We start from the raw sequence: 22,569 nt of genomic DNA, 5'->3' as shown, positions 1-22,569 counted from the left end.
GCCCTTCCCGGCCTGGGGCGCGGGCGCGGGCGGCGGGGGGCTCTCCACCGGGCCCGCCGCCGCCTCCTCCGCCGCCGCCCCCTCGCCGGGCCGCAGCCTGGAGAAGACGCTGGAGGAGGCGGGCAGCTCCGGCCTGCTCTGCCTCAGCGGGAGGAAGCTGCGCGAGTTCTCGGCCGCCGCCGCCTACGACCTCAGCGACACCACGCAGGCCGGTGAGCGCGGGCCCATGGTGCGCGGCCGCCCGAGGTTCCCCGGGACCCATCACCCTGCCTGCACCCGGACCTGTCAGCCCCAGTCTGGGTCCCATCATCCCCGCCCACTGACCCCCCCGCGTCCTGCACATCCCCGCTCTTCCCCCCCCCCCATGCCCCGCTCTGCAGGCCCCATCATCCCCAGCCACCCTTCCTGGGCTGCCCCAGGCCCATCGTCCCCTCTGCTGCCTAATTCTCCACCAACACCCATGGGGCTCGCCGTTCAGGTCCCATCATCCCCTGCCTGCCTGCCTGCCTGTGTCCCTGCGCTCTTGAACTGGGCAGCCATTTCACTCTGCTGGCCGGTGCGAGGGAGGAGAGCTGCGGCTTATGGGCAGGAGGTGGCAAATGACGCCAAGGGGGCTGCTGGTGGGGGGCAGGTAGAAGCCCTTGGGGGGGAGGGGAGGGGAGGCATTGTGGGAGGGGGCGCAGCAGGCTGGGTCACTAGAGTGGGTAAGTGCTGAAGATGGAGTCGCTGCAGATGGAGGAGGCTCCGGTCAGCAGCAATTGCCTCTAATACAGACGGATATTATGGCTGGGCACAGATTGACTGACTGCTGGGGATTGCAACAGAGCAACTGGGAAAGTGTATTTTGGAACTGAATGATGGAGGTGGAGGAGCAGAGGCTACACAAACCTGCACGCCGGCTTTTAATAGTCAAAACCACTTTGTTATAGTTTGATATAAGTTGGCTCTGGCTAGCCTTCAGAAATGTGAATTGCATTCAAGCTATCCTTTTGTTTTTCTGTTCCTCAAAGGTGATTTTGCAAAGTAGAGCTCGGTGCTCTGGTGGTTTCTGTCGAGTCCTAATTTGCTCCTCTGTTTAGCATCAGAAAATTTTTGCTCTGAAAACATGAGCATGTCAGATGAAAATTTAGATTTCTCAACCTTGGCAACTTTAAGCTATTTGGACTTCAACTCCCAGAATTCATGGTTGTCTGGGGAATTCTGGGAGTTGAAGTCCAGACATCTTGAAATGGTCAAGGTTGAGAGACACTGAATTAGATTATGGTTTGCATAATTGCTGGTAAATTTGCTTACTGGTTAAGAGCATTGACATCTTCGGGCTCAGCAATTGCAGCCTCTGTCTGGTCTTGAGTCAAGTTGGACCCCCTTAGCTACCCTGAATCAGATCTGATCTAAAACCATGTCTTGTCAGGCCTTGCTTCCATTTTCAAAATTCTTTCATCTGTAAATCTTAGACATCATTAATACTAAGCAGAGAAGCTTGGATGACACATCGTGGATTTCCGTTCTGTTGCCAAGCTTTGAAATGTACTTCCTTGGTTTATGTCTATGGAGATTCCTTGGTTCTCCAGTCTGTTTCACTTGTAATCTTAACTTCCTCTCAGGAAAAACTGCCAGCAAAGATGACATCTTTGGCAGGGCCGTCTGACTTTATTGCTAAAGTGTCTCTTTTAAAAGTTTACTCAGTTCTGCTGTTTTGCTCCCCTTGAGACTTCTGCCAGATGGAAAGGTGGCGTATACGTCTCCTAGTAATAAATGCTGAGGAGGGCTCACCTGGAGTATCTCTCCATGAACCCATCCAAGACATTGCTGGGATGCATTTTTTTAAACAAAATCTTAAAGACCGTTATCCAGTGGAATGCAAAAGCCAGAGCTGCCAGTTATTGTGCCGGCAGATTTATTGTCCCAGGGAGGCTCCTTTCCCATGCGTTCGTTTGTTCTACAGGAATAGAATGTGGCTTCCTGGAGGCTCCTTCTTTTAAGAGGACTTGTAAGGCTGATAATTACAGAGAGGCGAAATTAAAAGTTGCAGGCAGTTTTTCCCTCGAGGCCCAGAGAGCAAAGTAGAGGCCCTGCCGGCGGTTAGAGACTGGCTGGGATGGTGAGCTAGAGTTGAATGATGTAGCTGCCTGGTTTGGATATAAAACTCTGGGAGGAGGTTTTTCGTTTGCTTTTCCGTGGGAGGAATGCCGAGTGCTGCGCCAGGCGAGTAGCTCCCAAACAGATCTCCTCCCTGAGCCTTCTAGGGCAGTGGCCTGGCTGGGCGTCCCGACGTGTTCTTCCTTTGTGCAGGGGGTGAAGTACTCCAGTTGGTCAAATCAGTCTTCATACATGTTGCCTTTGCTATCTGGACCAGGGACACTTGGGTGGCTGTCGAAATGTCAATTTTGTAAAGAATCTCCCCAAAGATTGGCAGGAGAACAGCGAGGGGTCCTTGGTGCTCTCTGAGCTGGGCTGTTTCCTTGCAGACGTTTCATTACCCAAACTAGCTAGCATCATCGCAGCGACTAGCACTGATGGTGTTACCTAGTTTGGGTAATGAAACGTCTGCAAGAAAGCCCAGCCCAGAGAGCATCAAGGACCCCTCATTTCAACCCTGAACTACAAATGTTCTCCTTTATTAAAAAGAGAACATTAAAGAAATGTCTTGTGCCATGATTCAAGGCAATCGGGTCCAAAATTGGAAATGTGATCTTTAATGGCATGCAAGGCTTGCTGAGAAAAACTATAACAGCACCTCAGCTCAGACAGTGTGCATGTCAGCAACATAGATCATTGGGGATGGAGGGTGGAAGTCCATGGCTTAAAGCGAGAAGGCTGGCTTGCTGCAGAAGAGTGCCTCTCCTGGATTGGTCCAAGGGAGGTCCAAAAGATGGCATAGGTGATGTTGGCAAAAAGACTGCAAGGTGCCCTGGAGATTTAAGAAGGTCCCATTTCCAGAATATCAGTTCAGGGCAACAGATGCAATTTCCTAAATAATTCTGCTAGGTAGACTTTGGGCCCTAATCTCTGCTTGCTGTCCGCCTATTCTATCCACCTTTTGCATAATCCTTCAAGCTTTTTCAGAGATCACAGTAAGCCGAGATTGTAGCTCAGGATGATAGAGCAAAGAAGCCTTGGTACGCCTTCCCTCACCTGCTTCTTTTTACAGTAGAGAACCAGACCTTTCTCTTTAGGTTTTCTTAGAGTTTGTCCTGGGGTTCCTGGTCTACACATGCCCAAAACAAATCCTGGCTTTAAACCTTAGCCACCAGGAAAGATATTCCTCCTTGTAAATGAATTAATATATATACATTCAGCTTCACAGCTGAGCATGGTGGATATACATATATTAAAAAGTAGTGGAGTTTTAAAGGCTGAAAATGTTTTATGGCATAAGATTCCTGCCGTGCCTCAAGACTCTCTGTTTTTTCTCAGACTTAACATAGCTTCTCCTCTGGATATGGATTAAAAATGTTTCTCTTCCTCCATCCCCTTTGTGCTAAATGAAAGTGCTAGACTTCAGTTGAACCATAGGGAAAATCCAGCTTGAATTCAGTTTCCTCCAACAGAAAGAAGCAACCTTGAACTTAATGCACTGAGCTGTAATTTAGCTGCTTAAGCTCCTTTCACACCCCAGAAGCTTTCCAGCATTATCTGCATTCGGAACAATAATTATTCTCTGTAATTAAAATGTCAGATTTGGGACATGACATCTGCCATTGTACTCAGGGTGGACAAATTCAGCCTTTTATAGAGAGATTGGTGGGATATTTTTGTCTTCGAAGAAGACTGTGCTGGACTCTTTACCAAAATGTTGCTTTTAAGTAGCCGTACATAAAAACGCTGAAACTGACCATTGGTGCTTGTCCGCTGTGTTCCCAGTCTCCGCGTTAAGGCCTGAGCCAAAAGAAAACGCGCCGGTGATTTGGGAAAGCGCAGAATTGTGCTTTCTTCCCACAGCGGGCTTCTCTGGTCTAGAAGACCTCCAAGGTCCCTTCCAACTCTGTTCTATTCTCTCTCATCCTGCCTAACCCTAATCTATTCTGGCTGTTTCCCACCAGGTAGCTTTTATTCAGCTGATTCACAAAGACAATGCCAGTGTCACCAGTGCTCCGAGCTTGGACTGCAGAAATTGCTGTGTGTGGAATGCCCGTGTTGCAGTGCAAAGCAAGCCGAGACTTTCCTAATTAACTTCAGTAATGTGCATATTATTTTTCAGAACTAAGCCTGATCATATTAAGTAGAATCTCCCAACAAATTTGCATGTGATTTGCAATTTGAATCCATGTGACTTTCTCCTGAATTTACATGCACGTGGGATTGTGCTATAAGTGTGCAAAATCCTCCCCATTAAACGTTTGCACCTAATTATATTATTGCTGGTGGTTTATTTTTATTTCTTTTTGTTCATCGCTTCATGAGTACTAAGATTAAACGGATTTCTGATTCTGATCCTGGTGGCTCATAGGTTTGGCACCATGCAGAGGAATAAATCTGAACATAATTGGTTGAATGAAAACCCGATCAAGCTAATTAGGCTGGAGCGCTGACGAAGATGTATTCAGATATGCGGAAGCTGCAAGGCTGTCTCTCTAGTGACAAATGCAAAGTTTATTGTGTGCTGAAGGTTTTTATAGAGTTGGTAGATTTGGAGTGAAAGATCAGGTTGATCTTTTGATAGCAGCAACAAGATACTCAAGGCATTTGTTCTTGGAATCTACTCAAATCTAGATTTTTGTTCCCCTGATCCCTAGCTCATACCTCGGTGACAATAATATGCAAAATTTCAAGAATTGAGGAATATTTTTTCTAGGCCCTTCTACTTCTAACCAGCAATACCTTTGAGAATTGTGGGAAGTCCAGCAGGGAGACCCAGCCCTGCAATTCCTGAAGAAGTCTCAGAGATTTCCTTCAAGCCAAGTGGGAAATGCAGATTGTTATGTTAGTTTAGGGCTTCTGCCTCTTAGTCTGCATAAACTATGAAGGTTTGATTAGGTGGGTGAAGCTCCCTTAGCAACCCTTTTTCTGCAGCTAGGTTGCCCTCTTCTTCCAATTTTTTTCCCTAGGCGCTCAAGGATACCCAGAACAGTTGCATGCAGTCAAATAGATACATCCCCCCTTTCCCCAGAGAAGGGAGGAACCCAACAGTAGAAGGAAGCAACTTGGCCACACAGCAATGGTTGTGTCCCACTGGAGCTGCGCCAGGTCCCCAAAGTTGCCCTCCCCTCCCCATGAAACTGCCAGCATTCAAAGACTCTAAGCAGAGATTATCCTAGTCTTTCAAAGGGGGGGGGGCATTCAGTCTGCTGCTAAATGTGCTCTGTCAAGGAGAGGCTTCCTGGTGCCATTGGAGGCCTCCTTATTCTATGTAGAATTTTAAAATACTTAGGTTTGATATTAATGTAGTCAAAGCATTGTTTTTGGCCATTCTTAGCAAGTGTTTATTCTAACTAGAGCAGCTAGAGTCAAGTGTGGCCAATAAATCTTTTCCATCTAAATATCTCAAGCTTATTAAATTTGATAGTATTTCAATAGGAGGGTTAGTAAACGGTATTTTTATTGCATAATTTTTGTGTGTGTGAGTGAGATTTCTAAGTCCATGCAAGGCCCCGATTCTTGGCAGGTGAAACAGGGAAGTAGCATCCCTTTTTTTCTGGCAGAATGAAGTCTTTGCCGTGGTCTGCAGACAAGGAAGGGGAAGCGGTGACTTTGGGAAGAATTAATCAGCTTTCTGTGCTGGCTGCGCATGTGACAACAAAGGACACAAAGGGATGAAGGCAAAGATGGCCTGCGCGGCGTCTTGTGTCTCTGTGGTGCTTGCATTCATCGGGGCTCAGGTCCTGGCTCCGGCTCCTTACCTTTGTTTGGAGAGGCTTAGCAGGCCGACAATTTAGCTATTTCACAGACGGCTTTATGGGACTCCAGATTGCTGGGAAAGGGTGTTGCAGAACAGCAGCAGCAGCAGATTTCCCTAATATTGTCTGTTCTGTGCCATCCGTGTGCACACACAGCGTTCAGAAGGTTTTGTAACACCCCCCCCCCCCGATAATAGGTCCCTGACTCACCTGGAGGAGGCTGATGAGGCTAGGCAGAAATGGGGAGGCCAAACAAAGTGGTTGGGCTCCCTTCAGTTTGATGGAAGATTGAAGGACCGAGATGGCCTTTGCTGGTCAGAAGGAGCCAGCTTCTACTGGAGGGGAAATGGGTTGTTGGGGCAAAGAGTGGACAGTAGTGAATTCTTGTCTTCTCCTCCTAGAAGGGCAGGTCCTGGTAAGCTTCCAGCTCTACCTGTGTGTTGGGTTCGGCATCCTAGCAGAAAGTAACCCTTTCCACTTTATAGCCTCTGATTCCAACCGTAGAATTGTGCAACTGCAGATTACCAGTTGGGTAGCTTCTTCTCATTCAGGATGAGCCTTGAAAATACCTTCTCCTCCTCCTCTCCCTTTTTAGATCTTTCCAGGAACAGATTTACTGAAATCCCTCCAGATGTGTGGCAGTTTGCACCGCTGGAGACATTGAACTTGTATCACAATTGCATCAAATCTATCCCGGAAGCCATTAAAAACCTACAGATGTTAACATATCTCAATATCAGGTAGGTGCATTTGTCTTCTTGTGGTTTCACCTCAGAGAGCCTTCTTGCTCCAGATGACTGCAAAAACATTTGCTGCTCTGTGCTACATGCAGCCTAGAGATTGCCAAAAGATAACCGTGTGTGAAGGAGTCTAGCTTGCTTCCTGATATTTCTCTTTCACAATATGTTCGAGATGCAAATGTAATCACTTTATATTTCAGTTTCGGTTTCTGGGAGTTCAATGAATGCTGAAAAGAAGACTACTAATCTTGCCTTCTGGTGGGAAAGCATCTGAGTTGACCATAGAACTAGAGAACTTTTTTTCTTAGTGAAAGGAATGTTGCTCCATTTTATGGCGGCTGCTTTGAGATCCACCGTGTTTTATTTTTGGTTAGAGTATGCACAATCCCTGCTTTCCCATGTGGGTATAAAGGAGGTGCAGAAAGTGAAATGCATGGGCTCATCTCAAGTTATGTACATCTCAAGAGCAGGGCAAAGACAATAAATGAGCACCAGAGGAGGAAAAACTAAAGCAGGAAAAAAGGATCAGAGAAAAGTGAAGCTGCCCCTCAGCTCAGCAGAAATTGTGCATGGAGGAGAGAAGAAAGCGTGGGAAGAGTTTGCAAAGATCTGTAAACCCCTGATTTAAGTTTTTGTAGAGGTTGAGTATTTTGCTTCCATGTATGCACATGAGATGGAATGCATTGCTGGGAGGGCCGTTTATGTATTGTGCTCTACCAGCAGGGCTTGTGACGGAAGAGCTAAACAGTGAGTCATTTTAAAATGGAGCATAGAGTGGCTTTAATGGCTTCTGCATCTCTCAAACATGAACAATTCATAGCTGCTGGATATTAACCCTCAATGTCTTCATTTCTCCCCAGCCGAAATCTCCTATCTACGTTGCCAAAATACCTATTTGATCTGCCACTGAAAGTTTTGGTTGTCAGCAATAATAAGCTTGTGTCCGTTCCTGAAGAAATTGGAAAGTTGAAAGACTTAATGGAATTGGTACGTGCAGTTTATTTATTTATTTATTTATTAATCGCATTTATACCCCGCCCTTCTCCTAGTGGACTCAGGGCGGCTCTGTCAGTTGCTCTGTCCTTTGTTACCCTTAACACGTTTGGCTTCACTCTTGTTTGTCCACAAATTGAGCTGCGCCCTGTAAAAAAATGAGTTGTCTAGAACAGCAGTGGGCAAGCTTCAAGCTTTCCAGTCTTGTGGCCCCAAGTTCATAAATCTCATCTGGTTGATGTCTTTACTTCTGTTGAGTCAGTGTCTGTTGGCTTGTTTCGGGGTATGTGTGTGTGTGTGAGGGGGATACCATTGAGTTAGCTTAACTCCCCTACATGTCTCTGCAGGTTTTGGGCAAGATGTTTTGAAGTGGTTTGCTCTTGCCTTCTTTTTAGGGCTGAGGAGGTATGGCTGGCCCAGAGTCATCCTACTGGCTTCATGCTTAAGGCGTGATCACGTTCGCTTCTCTTGATTTCTGGCTACATTGGAGAGATGCCTTCTGAAACCATTTTCCTTTGCAGCAAAAATCTGTTTTAAGAGAATCCTCCTTCTTCCCTTTCTAGCAAAACAGGTCTTTCTGTCTTCAAGAAGCCATTCATGTCAGAAAATGCTGGTTTAATTTTCGGATATTCTGGTTTTCTGTTTCTTAGGATATTAGCTGCAATGAGATCCAGGTCCTTCCCCAACAGATAGGAAAACTGCACTCCTTAAAAGAACTAAACTTAAGAAGAAATAATCTCCATATGTTACCCGATGGTAAGCAGTTTTCCATCGTCTTCCAGGCTTCCTCTGAATTCATTGAGACGCGTGTCTTGTCGTGTCTGAAGGCCACTTTCTTCCTCCTTTGTCGTTAATAGAATTAGGAGACCTTCCGTTGGTCAAGCTGGACTTCTCTTGTAATAAAATCATAGAGATTCCCATCTGCTTCCGGAAATTGCGACACTTGCAAGTCATCGTTCTGGATAATAATCCAATGCAGATCCCGCCGGCCCAGGTTTGTTAATCCCCCTTCAGTTCAGAGGTGCAGTGGGGACACGGGGGGCCTTCAGTCAGCTGCTCTGCTCTGTGGAGAAAGGGTGCAGGACCAATGGGTGGAAGCACCTTTTCTGCCTGATGCTTCTTAGGGCTCCCTCGGGGGTAGCTGGGGAGGGGCCGGTCTCTGTTTCTGGGGCCCTGGAAGGTCTTTCCCTGGAATCGCCAAATGAGCTTGTTTCCTAATTCATCACCTCACTGCATGAAGTTGATGAACAGGTTGGGCTGGTCAGCTGTTCCAGGAATAGGTCAGTAGATTGGGGAGATTTACGCAAAGCCTGTTAACAGTTCCCCACCCCCTTCGACACATGCGCGCGCGTGCACACACACACACACAACACAGGGAGAGTCAGACACATCAAAGGCAGCGAAGGAGTTCCAAAAGGTTTCTGTCAACCTATCTGACTCAAATTTTGTTTTGGTTTCTTTCCTGTCTGTGTCTTAATAGATCTGCTTAAAGGGCAAAGTGCACATTTTTAAGTTTCTCAGTGTTCAAGCATGCCTGAGAATGGATAAGAAGCCAGATTCCCTGGATCTCCCTTCCCTGGGAAGAAGGATCCCTTCTCAGCCACTCACCGACAGGTAAAGCCACCTTTCCTTCTCGGAAGGTAAAGGCTGAGCGTTTGTAATCGCTGCGTCTGTTCTGAGTCCCCCGTCATGCCAGGCACTTCATCAGTGTCCCCTTCCTGGCCCAGCCTCTGACTGTGTTTCCAGCCTTCTCTTCCCTGCCTGCCATCTCTTCTCCCCTCGCCTGCCAGGCGTCATTGCTGAGGCAGAGCTGAGCGAGCTGGCTGGGCCTGGGATCTCTGTTCTCTTCTGTGTGGATGGGAGCAGGCCCATATAGGCTGCTTGGTTTCGGCCAACTGCGGCCGTCATTGCGTCGTTTACTGAAGGAGAAGTCTGCCATCTGCTGCCCAACCAGCTGCATTATATCCTTAGTCTGAAGGGGAAGAAAATCAGCACACCTCTTCAGGAAAGAACCTTTGGCATAGGTTTATTTCCCCCTCAATTTCCTCTCTTTGGGGAATTCTTTGCTGTTCTTTGAGGAATTAGAAATTTCAATCAATCTTTTATTACCAGAATAAGGGAACTGAAAATAGTTTCCTAGTGTGTGTAACCAGTGTTCTTCTCCGTTACAGTATAGAAGACTTTTACCCCAATAAAAACCACGGCCCAGACTCTGGAATTGGTAGCGATAATGGGGATAAAAGATTATCCACGACAGAAGTAAGTCAGCGCTCTCTCTCTCTCTCTCTCTCTTTCTCTCTCTCTCTCTCTCTCTCTCTCTCTCTCTCTCTCTGATAATTAATTGTCTGATAAATCTTTAACATTAAACACAATGAAGTCATATACATCAGGCTCCCCTAATCTGGTGGTTTCAAGTGTGTTGCAACTCTCGCAAATCTCTTGCACAGGAATTGCATCACAGTACAACTGGTGAGCAAGTGGCTGGAAAATGTCACATTAATTTTATGTTACAGATTTGATAGCAAAAAAAATTTTTTTTCCTGTTTTTTTTTATTGGTTAGGCACATGAAACTAGAGTCAACTGAAGCATTTCTGGATGTGTTGTGACAACTATTTACTGATTGATGAATGTCTGAATTGGATGTTCTGCTTGGGATGCTAGCCTCACACAGGCCTCCTCAGAAGATTGTTTCGTAATGTGTGTCATCAGAAAGACAAATGCGATGTGTTTGTGATGTTCTCAACTGTTGTTTCCTCAGCCATCCGATGATGACACAGTCAGCCTCCACTCTCAGGTGTCGGAATCGACAAGGGAACAGACATTCCGAAATGACAATCAGTTGCTGGGGAACAAACCTGAGTTGCATAAAGGTAAAATCCTACATCCGGGTGCTTTTGGGAAGTTGAAGTCCACACCTCTTAAAGGTTGAGAAAGACCTGCTTGGACCCTTAGAGATAAATCTTTTTATACATTTAAACCAACCACATACATCTCCTCTTTCCTTTTTAACCTAATCCCTAGACCCCGATGTGTGTGATTACCTCGATCCCAGCTCAGAGGATGTGGCTGCATGTGATCAAGGAGATCCTCAGACTGGGTCGTCCATCTCTTACGTTAAGGTAGCCACGTCTTAAAAATAGACAAAGGGAATGAGTAGTAGAGACTTTCTCATTCTAAAGGTGTTCAACACTTATTTAAAGCGATTTCTGCAACCCTCTTCCCCCCCCCTTCCTCTACCTCCAATATGCTGGGTAAGGAGCGAGGAAAGTCAGCTGAGAAGCCACAGAAGAGTGAGCCGCGTGAAGATTGGCGAGAGGAGAAGAGGTGGGTCCCTGACAGCACCCCGGTGGGATTTGGGGATGATCTACTAGGGACCGTTCACCCAGAGGATCTGTTCGGCAGAAGTCTCTAATCAGGGTTTCCTAACCTCGAATTCTCTCAGCCAGAATTCTGGGAGTTGAAGTCCACACATCTTAAAGTTGCCAAGGTCGGGGAAACCCTGACCTTATCCAACCAGGAATGTTTGTTTATTTATTTATTTATGTATTAGCATTCAGAAAGAAAAGGCGTTGGCCGAAGAAGATGATGACCTGAAGGAGGTGACCGACTTGCGAAAAATTGCAGCTCAGCTTTTGCAGCAGGAGCAGAAGAACCGGTAGGAAGCTTGTGGGTCACCCAGGAAGCAGCCGGGGGTCCCGGTGAGGGTCTGCCCTGACCGCTGCTTGTATGGCGTCTTAAAAATGTGTCTGGTCCAAGCTGAGAGGGGATGGTCTGAAAGGAGAAAAGTTAGTCTATGGCTAATCCCGCTGCTGCCTTTTAAAATACATACCCCGGTCCTTTATAACCGTTGCTAAAATTGATCCTGAAAAGCCTGCGGCCTTTTGCCGTGTTGAAAAGGCCCCCGTCCTTGCCTCTTTGAAGGATTTCTTTCCCAGCTTGGCCGTAAAGCTTTTTTGTCTTCTCTTGGCTTAACTGTAGTTACACTCTCCTCTTTCTCTCTTCTGCTGACTTTACTAACGTCTCTCCTGTCCTTCCTCATGGCTTCCTTCCTCCATCTTGGGGTACGTGGCATGCGAATTCAGACGGAGGCCCTTAAGCTATAGAGCTTCCTTCAGTGAAAAGCTTTTCCAGAGGACCAGGGTGGCAGGACGCGCGTCAAGGTACTTGGGACTGGAGGCCTGGGGGTGTCACACGAGCGTGGGGGGGGGGAGAGCAGCCCACAATAACCCTTGATAACAACTTGGTGTAACAGTGAAGGTGCGTTTGAGGAGGAAAATTGAAGAAAAGCCTAAAAGCCCCAAAGTTGGGTGGCCTAAACTTCCTTAAGAAGCCAGATGGCCCTCTTAGAACATAGAATCCTAGGGCTGAAGGGACCTCAGAGGTCTTCTAGTCCAAACTCCTGCTCAAGGCAGGAGACCTTATGCCAACCCAGTCAAAGGGGTCTCCAGTCTGCTTTTGAAAACCTCCAGTGATGGCGCACCCAGAGCTCCGAGAGGCAGGCTTGTTGGTTTATTTCAAGGGTTTATCTGCCTCTGTCATAGAAATGGTCAAAAGGGCAGTCCCTGTGGGGTCATCAAAACTTTGCTCGGGCGGGGCCTCAGTTGCACTATCACAGTCGCTGTCTTGATTTTTGGGACCACACCTGTGGACATCCCTGTTTGGGGGATTTCCCTGTTAAACCATACCTTGAGGAAAAAAAAACCCACTTCTGAGAAGGATCTTGAGGGGACCTGCAACCCAAATTGGGAAATGTTTTCCTCTTGAATTGTTACCTGGAAACCAAATTCCAGACCCTTAAAGTGTTGTCCCAGGATTGATTAATGCTATTTTTGTGTAAGAGAGTCCTTGGCCTTATTTAAAGACAGGGAGACTCTTCCTGTGCAGACGTGGGGGTCAGTCAACCACCCCGGGCCATTTCCTGGCGGGGGAAGAATGACCCTGTTAGTCAGCTGGGAAGCCCCCTGCCCCCCGTCCGGCAACCCTAGCTGGAGAACGCTCCACCCTGCTGCCGCTCTTCTGCCCTGAGTAGGGTGGGATTCTGTTCGGACAACCTTTGTCGAGGGAGCTCCTGTTTGCTTCTTCTTTCTCTCCGCCTTTCCTGTCCCACTCCTGATTCCAGACTGTCTTTCCTTGCTACTCCTTCACTCGTGACTTTGCTCCTTCTCGAGTCCCTTTCCCAGGTGGATGCCTTCAGGGACTGTCCCTGCAGCCTCAGAGGACAGCTTGACCAGGGTTGAAAGACAGACCAGGGGCTGGCAGGACAGCCGGGGTCTTCTTAGACTCACCAGAGAGAAGGGGAGGAGAGGCGTCCTCACCTGTGGCTGCAGGAACCTAGCATAAGCAAACTAGGATCAACTAAGAGCTGAGCCTGGACGTCATTCAGGGGCAACTTTCTTGGTTTTAGACTCCTGAATCACTCCACCCCGACAAGCACAAGAAACCGACCGAAACAGACGGTGGACACAGAAAAAAGGTACGGGGCTTTACGGGGTGGGAAGAAATAGGCTAAAATAGTTTGTGTGAACCTAATGTGTGAAAGGATTTTGCAGAGGTAGGCCGAAACAAAAGGTCTCCGAAGGGGGCACCATTACTCTTTGAAAGCTGGTCCTATTGCAGGGAATCCAGAGCCCCCACCTCCTTTCCAGAAACCCTTTGACACAGTGAGTTCACACAAATTATTTTCATAAGATTTCACTGGAACAAAGTAAGTGGGCCTGAGGACACCAGGGGAGACCCTGAGACCCTGTGGCTCTTGAAAGGGAGGAAAATGAGAAAGATTTCCCACCCAGGGGTTACGTCTCAAGAAATGCGGACCTCTGAAAAAAGGTCCTTACTGCAAACGTTTTAAAATGTTATAGTTTCCCACGTTGCTTGTGCTTTTCTTTAGAGTTTTTTTTATCAGTCCTAAAATTCACAGGTTATCTGGCTATAAATAAATATTGGCAGTACTGGATGTCAGATTAAAAGATGACTGCCTTGGTGCTAGGAAACAGCGTGAAGAGCTCCACGTTTTGAGTGGGCAGCTGCATAATTTAACAAAGAAAGAAAGAGGTGGGTTTTTTTTTTAAGCCAACAACTTCTGTGTTTTGTTATATTTTATTTTTTCGTGCAGCCTTTCCGCAGACGAAGCAAATTCTCCGTCCTCCCCCTGCAGCTGGCAGGTAATGCAGAGACTTGTAAGCAGCTGTGATGGTTTGGCTTGTTCATCGTAAACGTTTCTTCCCTGCCGCCTTGGATCGCCCTTTATGGCTTCGGCTGCAGATGAGCTGCCTCGCTTGCCGAAAGTGCGCCTGGTGCCAGATAATTGGGTGGGATTCCTTCGCGCCATCTGTTGTGCAGTGCAGTAGTTGTGACAGATTGTGTGACATTCTGTCATTCTGGAGCATTTGATAACTACCCCCAAAGTCGGATCAGCTTGCTGTGAGGGAAGCTTGACAAATTCAGACATTTTTAATAATGTCGGATTAAGAAATGCAACCCTAAGATTTCTCTGGGCTTATTCACAATTTGCTTTACTTTCTTAGACATATTCATGCGTTTTCCCTTCAGCCACTTAGTAAAAACAAAAATTTGCCCTATCCTAGCAAGCGCGATCTTCACTGGGACTCCTACAGATTTCCTTAAAATTCATGCTGTTTATGGCATTTTTGGATTTTTAATCCAAACCAATTGCTCAGTACAATGTTGAATAGGCGAGTGAATTCGTGAACTGCATCAATATTTATCAGTGAATAAATTGGTACATCAATCTACGTATCAATATGTCAGTCAGTCCCTCGTTTTTCCGGTAAATACGCAGTGAATGTATATAAGTACTTTGATTTAATAATAAAATGGAGTGGAATTAAGCCTTGGCAACTATATAACAGTCTCAGTGCAAATGCTGGTTCGTCTGTGCCCGTGTTTTTATTCCATGTTCACTCTTTGCAAAGGCCTTCCCTGTTCGTGACTGGAAGTGAGAGATCTGGGCAGCACGTTTACCAGAGAAGCTGAGTTGAGCGCCAGATGTACAAGATACATATCAGTGACCCTCCTGCCTTCTGAATTTTATTTTATTTATGGGCGCTTTTTCCTACTCTACGGTGACTGGTGATGGCAGGGGAGCTGGAAGGCTAGTTTAGGAAAAGCATTGCTGATTTCATCAGAGATTTGGGGGCGATCCTGATCAACGTCATGGGTTCAAAGCCTTACGGGCTGTTTTCTCTCCGTAGCCTCTGGAGAATCAGAGAGGCCACAACCCGGACGGTCCACGTTGGCCGGATGCGCAGGCGATAATCTGGCCGAATGAAGAGAGGCATCGAAGCAAGCAGATCAGGAGGGAGTATTTCAAGGTGGGCCCCCCCTTTTTTCTCTGCCTAATACCCATCTAAGAAAATAAAACCATTTCCGACCTTAGAAAGTCTCAAAACCCCCTGAAAGCAGCCCGGCTTTTATGTTTGTAATTATTTTTCTTGGGGGGGAAATTAACAGAATAAAAACTTTTAAAAGAGAAAGAAAATCGTGAGAAAAGACTAGAGAAGTGGAAGAAGAGAAATAGAAGAAGAAAAAGACAAAAAAAAATTTTTTTAAGAAATGGCTTCCAATAAATGCATTTGAATTTTATCTTCTTTCTGTTGAGTTTACCTCACAACTCCCTTCTTCCCATAATCTACCCTTTCTAGTCAAACGCACAAATCAGGTAGTGTACATTGTTTCCCCCATTTTCAGTCCATACAAGGTTTCCAGTCACAGAAAGAACGGCATCCTGCCTTTTAAAGTGCTTGAAAGCAAAGTAGATTTTCTGCCTTGAACAGGAAGCTCAGCTACACCTGATAACTGAAACTGAAACAGGCTAAAAAATCCAGCTGGCGTTTTTTTTTTCCCACGGAAGCCAACCCTTGATGGCTTTGAAGGTGGCTTTCCCAACAATTATTCTAAAATAGGAAGCGCCTCAAAGTGTTTTAAGGGCAGTATTTACCTTGAACCATCAGACTGACCTCCGTCAGAGCTTCTCCTCTGATGTGGTTCTGCCTGCCTGGAGGAAGGGAAAGCAGCGGAAACCCATCAGGAAAATCCTCCTGCTTCCTTTTCTCTGTGCACGAAGCCTTTTTCGTTCCTTTGTCCCTGGCTGAGTATCACCGCTGCATGCTTCGACATGAGCATTGAAAAACAGAAGAGCCTGCCTTGCTGTGGGTCTGGCCTTGTCACTGAGCTGAAGACAATTACATAGGGAGGATGCCTGGGGGGGGGGCAACAAGCTGGCTGGGGAATTCTGGGAGTTGAAGCCCGCAAGTCTTAAAGTCATCAGGGTTGGACACCCCGATCCAAGCCATTTTTTGTCCAAGGTGGTTCTGTAGTTCTGACTTTGATCCTCAGATCTGTCTCTCCATGGAATTCTTAAGTTTGCCCCCTGGGCAAATTGCTCTGGGTGAAAGGAAGCCAGGGAAGAATTCCCCTGATCTCTGGCTCAGGAATTTCCTTAAAAGCGTCAGAGAAGGGCCGGGGCTTTATTGCAGAAATACGTTACAGGGGTAGTGAAAACGCCGACTCTTTGGCCCTGCCAAGCTAACTAAGAACTCTGAAACTCGCAGCCCCCGGGCACCCAGAGAGTGGCTGGGGGGGGGGGCTGGCTGAAGCCTTCTGCATCAGCAGGTTCTCTGCAGAGTCTGCAAAGCCTTGAGATACAGGCCTGCTTTAATAGGCAAGCAGCGTAGACGAAGGATGCCTTCTAGGGAATACATTATTTGGAGAGCAGTACAGTTTATCCTTAAGGAAATGCACCTAGGATGATTATGAGAATATGCACCAATAAACATTTCTCTCTAGGGAGCTTGTCAGTCATGCAGTTCTTCCTCTGGTAAGCCAAATCCAGTTTATTATCCTGGTTACTGAGCCTAAGCGTTATACGTTGCCTCTTGACCAGCATTTTAAGCCCCCAAGGGAGCCTCCTGAGACTGCCCCCATGCCAGGATAGCCCTGTTTCTCTGTCTCAGGGTGGATTGCTAATGTGGTCTGAGGATGAAGCAGAGAGTCAGAAGTGACTAAAAACACACAAACAGGTTTCACAAACCACGTGGCATAAAAGCTGTCTGTTTTTCAGTACAAGTCTTCCCGGAAGAGTTCCAGTGGAAATGAAAATGATGAGGTAAGTGAGGAGTGGAATAGAAAATGAAACTTAACCGTGGAAATCAAGGATTCTGTGAACATTATTCTTTAAATTCTCCTTCCTATACTCACATGCACAGTGGTTTTCCTCCCCTCTCGAAGAAGTAATGCCTAAGCATAATTTGCATTGACAGCCCATGAATTGGATGTGGCTTAGAGCTGCTTGATAATCTCACAGGAGTATTGAGACTCTTGCAAATCTCCCTTGGCCTGGCCCGGAACTGGTCTCAAATGATGTGTTGGTTTTATAGTGCTCTGCCATGTTTTGAACATTGGTTTCTATTAATTCTTTGCCACCCTGGCATCTGCTGAAGGATAGATTATACATACTTTAATAAATAGTCATAGTCTGCTGTAATCTGGGAGAAATTTATGATGATCGGGGGGGAACTGATCTCACATTTTAAAAAAGGCTTAAGCAAAGAAGCTACTTGTAATGCAGCAGCTTTGTAGGTATTGGGCCAGCAAAGTTTCTTAGCTGATGGTGCAAGAGCCCTCTTAGTCTGCGGTAGCAGAAAATCAGAGAGAAGCTAATAGTGCTTTTTCTGATTAGCCAGTTATATTAAAAGGCAGAAACTCCTTTGGATTTTTAACTGAAGATGGAATCCCATTGGCCCTGAGGCTCTGATCCCTTAAGCCAAGAGAGTTGCCCTCCTGTAAGGAGACCACATTCAGAGGTCACCGTTAGGACATCTGCCAGCCCGACCAGTCAAGCATCTTCGTATGTTTAGTAGCGTGTCTCTGTTGGGGAAAATATGTGTTTGTACATGCACACATTTATGTCTTGTCTGACCAAATGTTTCATTTTAAAACATTTCATCTTATAATTTCCATCTTTTTGGTTTTGTTTTTTGTAGCAAGACAGTGATCATGCTAATGTGTCTCCACAGTCGCCTGTGTCATCCGAGGTACAAGTGTCTGTTTGTCTGTCTGTCTGTCTCTGTATATTTTTGTTAGTGTCACAAAGTGTCACGTTTTAACCGCAATGTGCAATTTTAGTGTAATTGGAGTTGCCTGCAGAGTAGAAGTTCACTCAAGGAGTGATCTGAAACATATCACGGAGGGGCCAGAATGTATGTTAGAAAAAGCAGAAAAGTTTCTGAACGCTTTGGACTAGAAGACCTCCAGCGTCCCTTCCAGCTGTGTTACTCTATATTCTATATTCTAAGTACAGCTTTCCGTCTTTAAGAAGCATGTTATCAAAGGGCTTTTGGGAGAACCTTTTTAGAGAAGGCCTCCCCTCCCACTTCCCAGAAGCTCTGTGGTCCTGGCCCTGAAACTGAGCTGGCCTGTCCTTTTATAAGCAATCAGTGCACCTCCTCAAGAACTCTCCACGCGGTGGCCAAAAGGCAGGGGGCATCCAGCCTCTTTTTTTCCAGGCTGGGATCATCTTCTCTGCATAGAGATTTCCCAGCCAAGGCCGAAGCCCCTCGGTTCTCGAGGCTTGCATGCCTTGGGTGCCCTCCGTGGCCATCTGACAGCTCTGCTTCTCCCTCCTTTCAAGGATTATGAACGGACAGATGGGAATTCTCACGGCCCTTTTGGACTGAAGCCCCGATCAGGTGAGGGCTGTAATTTGGGCCTGTGTGTGTGTTAGAAAAGAGATTGCTTAGAATATGCTGATGTCGGGGGTTGGGGGACAGAGAGACCTGGGTGGACTCTTAAGTGACAGGCAGAGCAGAAGAAGGCAAAGCATCCCTGAGCCAGTCAGCGGGGCCAGGCCCAAGGGGGAAGGTCCCTGTTGCTTTTGAAGAGGACGGTGGCCCTAGGAAGCTCTGCCAGGGCCCTGCAGGGCCAGCCCTTTGGTTGCAGAGACCCTGCTTCGCAGCCTCCGCTCCCCCCGCCTGCGCATTGAGACCCCAGGGATGCGCCGAGGGACTGCCATTACTAGATCAAGGGAGTTGGGCTGGTATGAATCTCACCCAGCTGGAAATTTCTCTCCCACAGCAAACAAGAGCTGTTCCTTTCAACACAAGCCGAATGAGTGTATTGGTAGATTGCCTGTTTCTGTTCCTTTGCACAAATGCTGCCTGCTCTCTGTATGCAACATTCATTTCTGACACACACACACACACACACACATGCCCCTCCCCTCCCCTTATGCTTTTGTGATGAGTGCAGTTGTCATGCCTAGAAGCATTTTCAATTTATTGGATTTGAGATGAACCAAAATGATGGCGATGGAGGGAGGCGTGGCCAGAGGCATTGTGTGCGAGGTGTTCTCTGCAACCGGTTTGTTTTTAACGGTCCACTTCCCTTTTTAGCGTTTGGGCGTTCTCGTCAAGACTACAGCACGTCGGACCCCGGATTCACCATGAGAAGGAAAATGGAGCATCTGCGGGAAGAAAGGGAACAGATTAAGCAACTGCGCAATGTAATGTGCCTTTAATACAGGGGTCTCCAAACTTGGCAATTTCAAGACCTTGTGGACTTCAGCTCCCAGAATTCCCCAGCCAGCGCTGACGTTGAAGTCCACAAGGCCTTAAAGTCGCCAAGTTTGGAGACCCCTGCTTTTAGCAGGATGGATGCTGGGGCTGCTGGTGGCTTCCCTGGGTAAGCTGCTGGAGAATTGTGGCTTTTGATCTTGAGTGTGTCTCCTCCTTTGCCCCTTTAGAATCTGGAGTTGCGGTTGAAGGTCAGCCTGCCCGAGGACATCGGAGCCGCCCTCATGGACGGGGTGGTCCTCTGCCACCTGGCCAACCACATTAGACCACGCTCTGTGGCCAGCATTCACGTCCCGTCACCAGCCGTGGTGAGTGAGCTGCGTGTATGGTCTGCGTAATTCAAGACGAGTTCCAGACAAGCCTTAAGTAAATCTCCTTTAATCTTAGGAGTAGGCAGAGATGTTTTGCTGCTTCTACTCCTTGGTTGGATGTTCCTCTTGACCGTTCTGCCTCTTTCTCTCTCTCCCTCTCGACAGCCTAAGCTCAGTATGGCAAAATGCCGAAGAAATGTTGAAAATTTCCTGGATGCTTGTAAAAAACTGGGTGTGCCGCAGGTAAATGGCTGAGGGGCTTAAGGGCGTCGGTTGTGTTGGAGGTTATTCCCTAATACTGGCAGTCCTCCACTTACAACCTCCCAAAATGTCTGTTGCTAAGTGAGTTCTGCCCCAATTTACAACCTTTCTTGCCAGAGTTATTAAGCGAATCACTGTAATTGTTAAGTTAGTAACACGATCGTTCAATGAAGCCGGCTTCCCCCATTGGCTTTGCTGGTCAGAATGTCGCAAAAGGGGATCTCGTGATTCCCCCCCCCCGGACACGGCGACCGTCGTAAATGTGAGTCAGTTGCCAAGCATCTGAGTCCTCCTCTGGAGCCTGGGCCCCTTGAACCGCCCACGTAAAGGAAGCCCTTTTCCTAATTAGCTTGACTTCTGATTTCTTTTGAAGTGGAACCTGAAGGCTGGCTCTCTTCCTTTTGCAGGAAAGACTTTGCTTGCCCCATCACATTTTGGAAGAGAGAGGACTGGTCAAGGTTGGACTGACGGTTCAGGCTCTCCTTGAGATCCCTTCCTCCAAAGCTTCGCAGCTCTCCTGCCTGTGACGGGGCTCCTGCCGGAGGAACTGGCCGCCGTGCCCTGGGTTGGGCCACCCATCCCAAGCCTTTCCGCTCCGTCTGGAGGAATCCGCCCAGCCATTCGCCCTCAGGGCTGTCCAGGGGTCCTGGGCCGGGTGCTTGAAACCAGGATGTCAGCTGACGGTTCCCTGGGAGCGTAAAAAAAATTCCTATTTTCTTTTTTTTACCAAGAGCCATAAGAGATTTGGAGGCCGTCGGAGCCTCTTTCCAGTAGGACCCGTTCTGCCCCTCAGCCACTTGTCCCGTCTCCTGTTCTGACAGACTTTCTTAAGAAGCCTTTGGCTGCATCCAGGCTCCTTGGGGGACCCACAGCTCACATGGAACAAGGGAGCTCCAGCGCAGAGCTGCGAGAAAAGCTTTCGGCGGGGAATCACAACCGGTTGCCGCCCATTTGATGGCATTAGGGGCTTTCCTGGAGCTTACGGAGGAAGGCGGCTCTTAAAATGGCATTTACATGAAAAGTTTCGACGTGTGTCATTTTCATGTACATTTGCAAAATTAAAAAATCACTATAGTGTAGTAGAAAACCTGGACGAGTATCACAGAAACAGTTTGACCAGTTTTGAGAAGTTTTGCATCCTTCATTTCTTGCACTTCTTACCAATGTATCATTTCCAATATTTTAGTTGGGTGTATGCTGGCGATGACAGAGTAGTACACAATATTAAGGAGAAATTGTGTGGTTGTTTTTCCCCCCAGTATTCTAGATTGGTGCCAAAATATTTTTCAGTTGTACTGTAGATTGTTTACCTGTGAAGTGCCTGTGTAATAACTTTTCCTAGTCTTAAAACATTTTTGCAGTTTCTTTACGTCTCAATAGATGCAATGCGTATTTTTAAATATTAGGTTTTTGTAAGATTGGTAATACGTGAAGTTTAAAGGACTAACATCTGAATGTTGGATGTTCTTCAGTTTGCACACTTTGAATTTATTAAGTTTGGTTTTTAGAAAAAAAATGTAAATATGCTTTATTTATCATATTTAATTTGATATGTAATCATTTTTAAAGTATTTGTTGGTTGGTGGATGTTTGAAAAATTATTTTCCTCGTCTGGGATAAATAATGACATGTAGGGATTTTAATTGAGAATCCTACAAGAGAGTGTTAGTTAAAAACTTTTCAGTAAAACTGCCAAAAAAGTTTTTTTAAAGAAAAAATAATAATCTCAGGTTTATATTATGATAGCCAGGATTTCATAGCTCGCTCCCAACATCATACAATCCTTTGTGCTGTGATTGAATGAGGAACAACATAAAGTAGAGGAGAGATTGGTAGCCCTGATCAAATCTCCCCCCCCCCTGCTGGTTTAAGGGATTGAGCAATTCCTCCTGTGTGTTGTGGGTCACAACACCCTGACTGCCATCCCACTCCAGTGTTGCTGCCAAGGGTGTGTGTGTGTGGAAAGGAAATACAGCTGGCGGAATGGGAAGGAGGAATGATGTGTCTGTGTGTGCGTGTGCATGACAATTCCAGAGGTGTCATCTCTGGTGTTCTTTTCCATTGCCACCTTTTAAGAGAGCAGCCAGTATTACAAGCTGCACACACACACGCACACTCCCATGTTCTTTCAGTGTTGCTGTTCATTTTGGGAGCTGTTTTAGGCCTTGCCTGCTAGAGCCATTGGGGGCTTGAGAGATGGTCCCAACCCCCAAGGTCTCTTTCAGAGTCCCCCCTCCCTTCCCTGCAGAGGACCTCCCTCCCCCCCCCGGGCCGACGAGAGGGAAGCATCGAGGGGGGGGGTCTGCCCCACAGCCTTGGGAGATGCCTGGGGAAAAGCTTTGCATTGCTCCGTTTTGAGAATTGGCATTTCCACCGTTCCCTTCGTAGTCATTAAGGTTCAGCTTTTGCCTGTAGACTGATTTGGTTGGGCTAAATTAATTTTTTCTTGCTGAAAATATTAAGAAATGAATTTCTTTGCACTTTTTTTGCAGCCCAAAGAATTCCACGCTTGACGAAGCATGTTGCAGGGTTGCGATGACAGTTGTAGAGGTACACAGTGATCTCTCCCACCCACCCGTGTGCAAAGTGAGGCTCAGCACCACGTTCCCCATCACTGCAGGGGTGGTGGGAACCCCTTGATGAAATGGGGAACGTATTGACTGTAAGGAAGCTTTTAAAGAGGTTTTTCAATTGGATTCTTATTTATTTCCATTTCAGGCAAACGCTCAGATGAATTGGGATAGAGATCTATTTGCCAGGGCAGTTTGTGTCCTTTTCCCAAGGAGCACAAACCGTATCAGTCTAACTCAATATAAAAAAAGGGGGAAGAGATAAAAT

General features: G+C 46.8%; 1 protein-coding gene across 1 annotated transcript; it reads left to right on the top strand.

Annotated features, from left to right (window-relative positions):
- Positions 1-37: 37 nt before the first annotated feature.
- On the top strand, positions 38-20,258 carry LRCH2 (leucine rich repeats and calponin homology domain containing 2; the record flags this gene model as incomplete). Its single annotated transcript, XM_029282943.1, has 22 exons — positions 38-212; positions 6,433-6,577; positions 7,438-7,564; positions 8,221-8,326; positions 8,428-8,564; positions 9,051-9,184; positions 9,742-9,829; positions 10,330-10,441; positions 10,593-10,690; positions 10,828-10,895; positions 11,122-11,226; positions 11,654-11,731; positions 12,976-13,044; positions 13,684-13,732; positions 14,783-14,902; positions 16,651-16,695; positions 17,573-17,623; positions 18,220-18,277; positions 18,980-19,089; positions 19,330-19,467; positions 19,636-19,713; positions 20,139-20,258. Coding segments are annotated over 22 exons (2,211 nt in total), but the record flags the coding sequence as incomplete, so codon positions are not given.
- Between the last annotated feature and the right edge of the window lie 2,311 nt (positions 20,259-22,569).

The sequence above is a fragment of the Protobothrops mucrosquamatus genome, unplaced genomic scaffold (genome assembly GCF_001527695.2).
Source record: "Protobothrops mucrosquamatus isolate PMUCROS unplaced genomic scaffold, P.Mucros_1.0 scaffold4, whole genome shotgun sequence".
NCBI classification, from domain to species: Eukaryota; Metazoa; Chordata; class Lepidosauria; order Squamata; family Viperidae; genus Protobothrops; species Protobothrops mucrosquamatus.
Note: the sequence above shows the minus strand (reverse complement) of the source record. Positions and strands in the feature narration are given on the sequence as shown.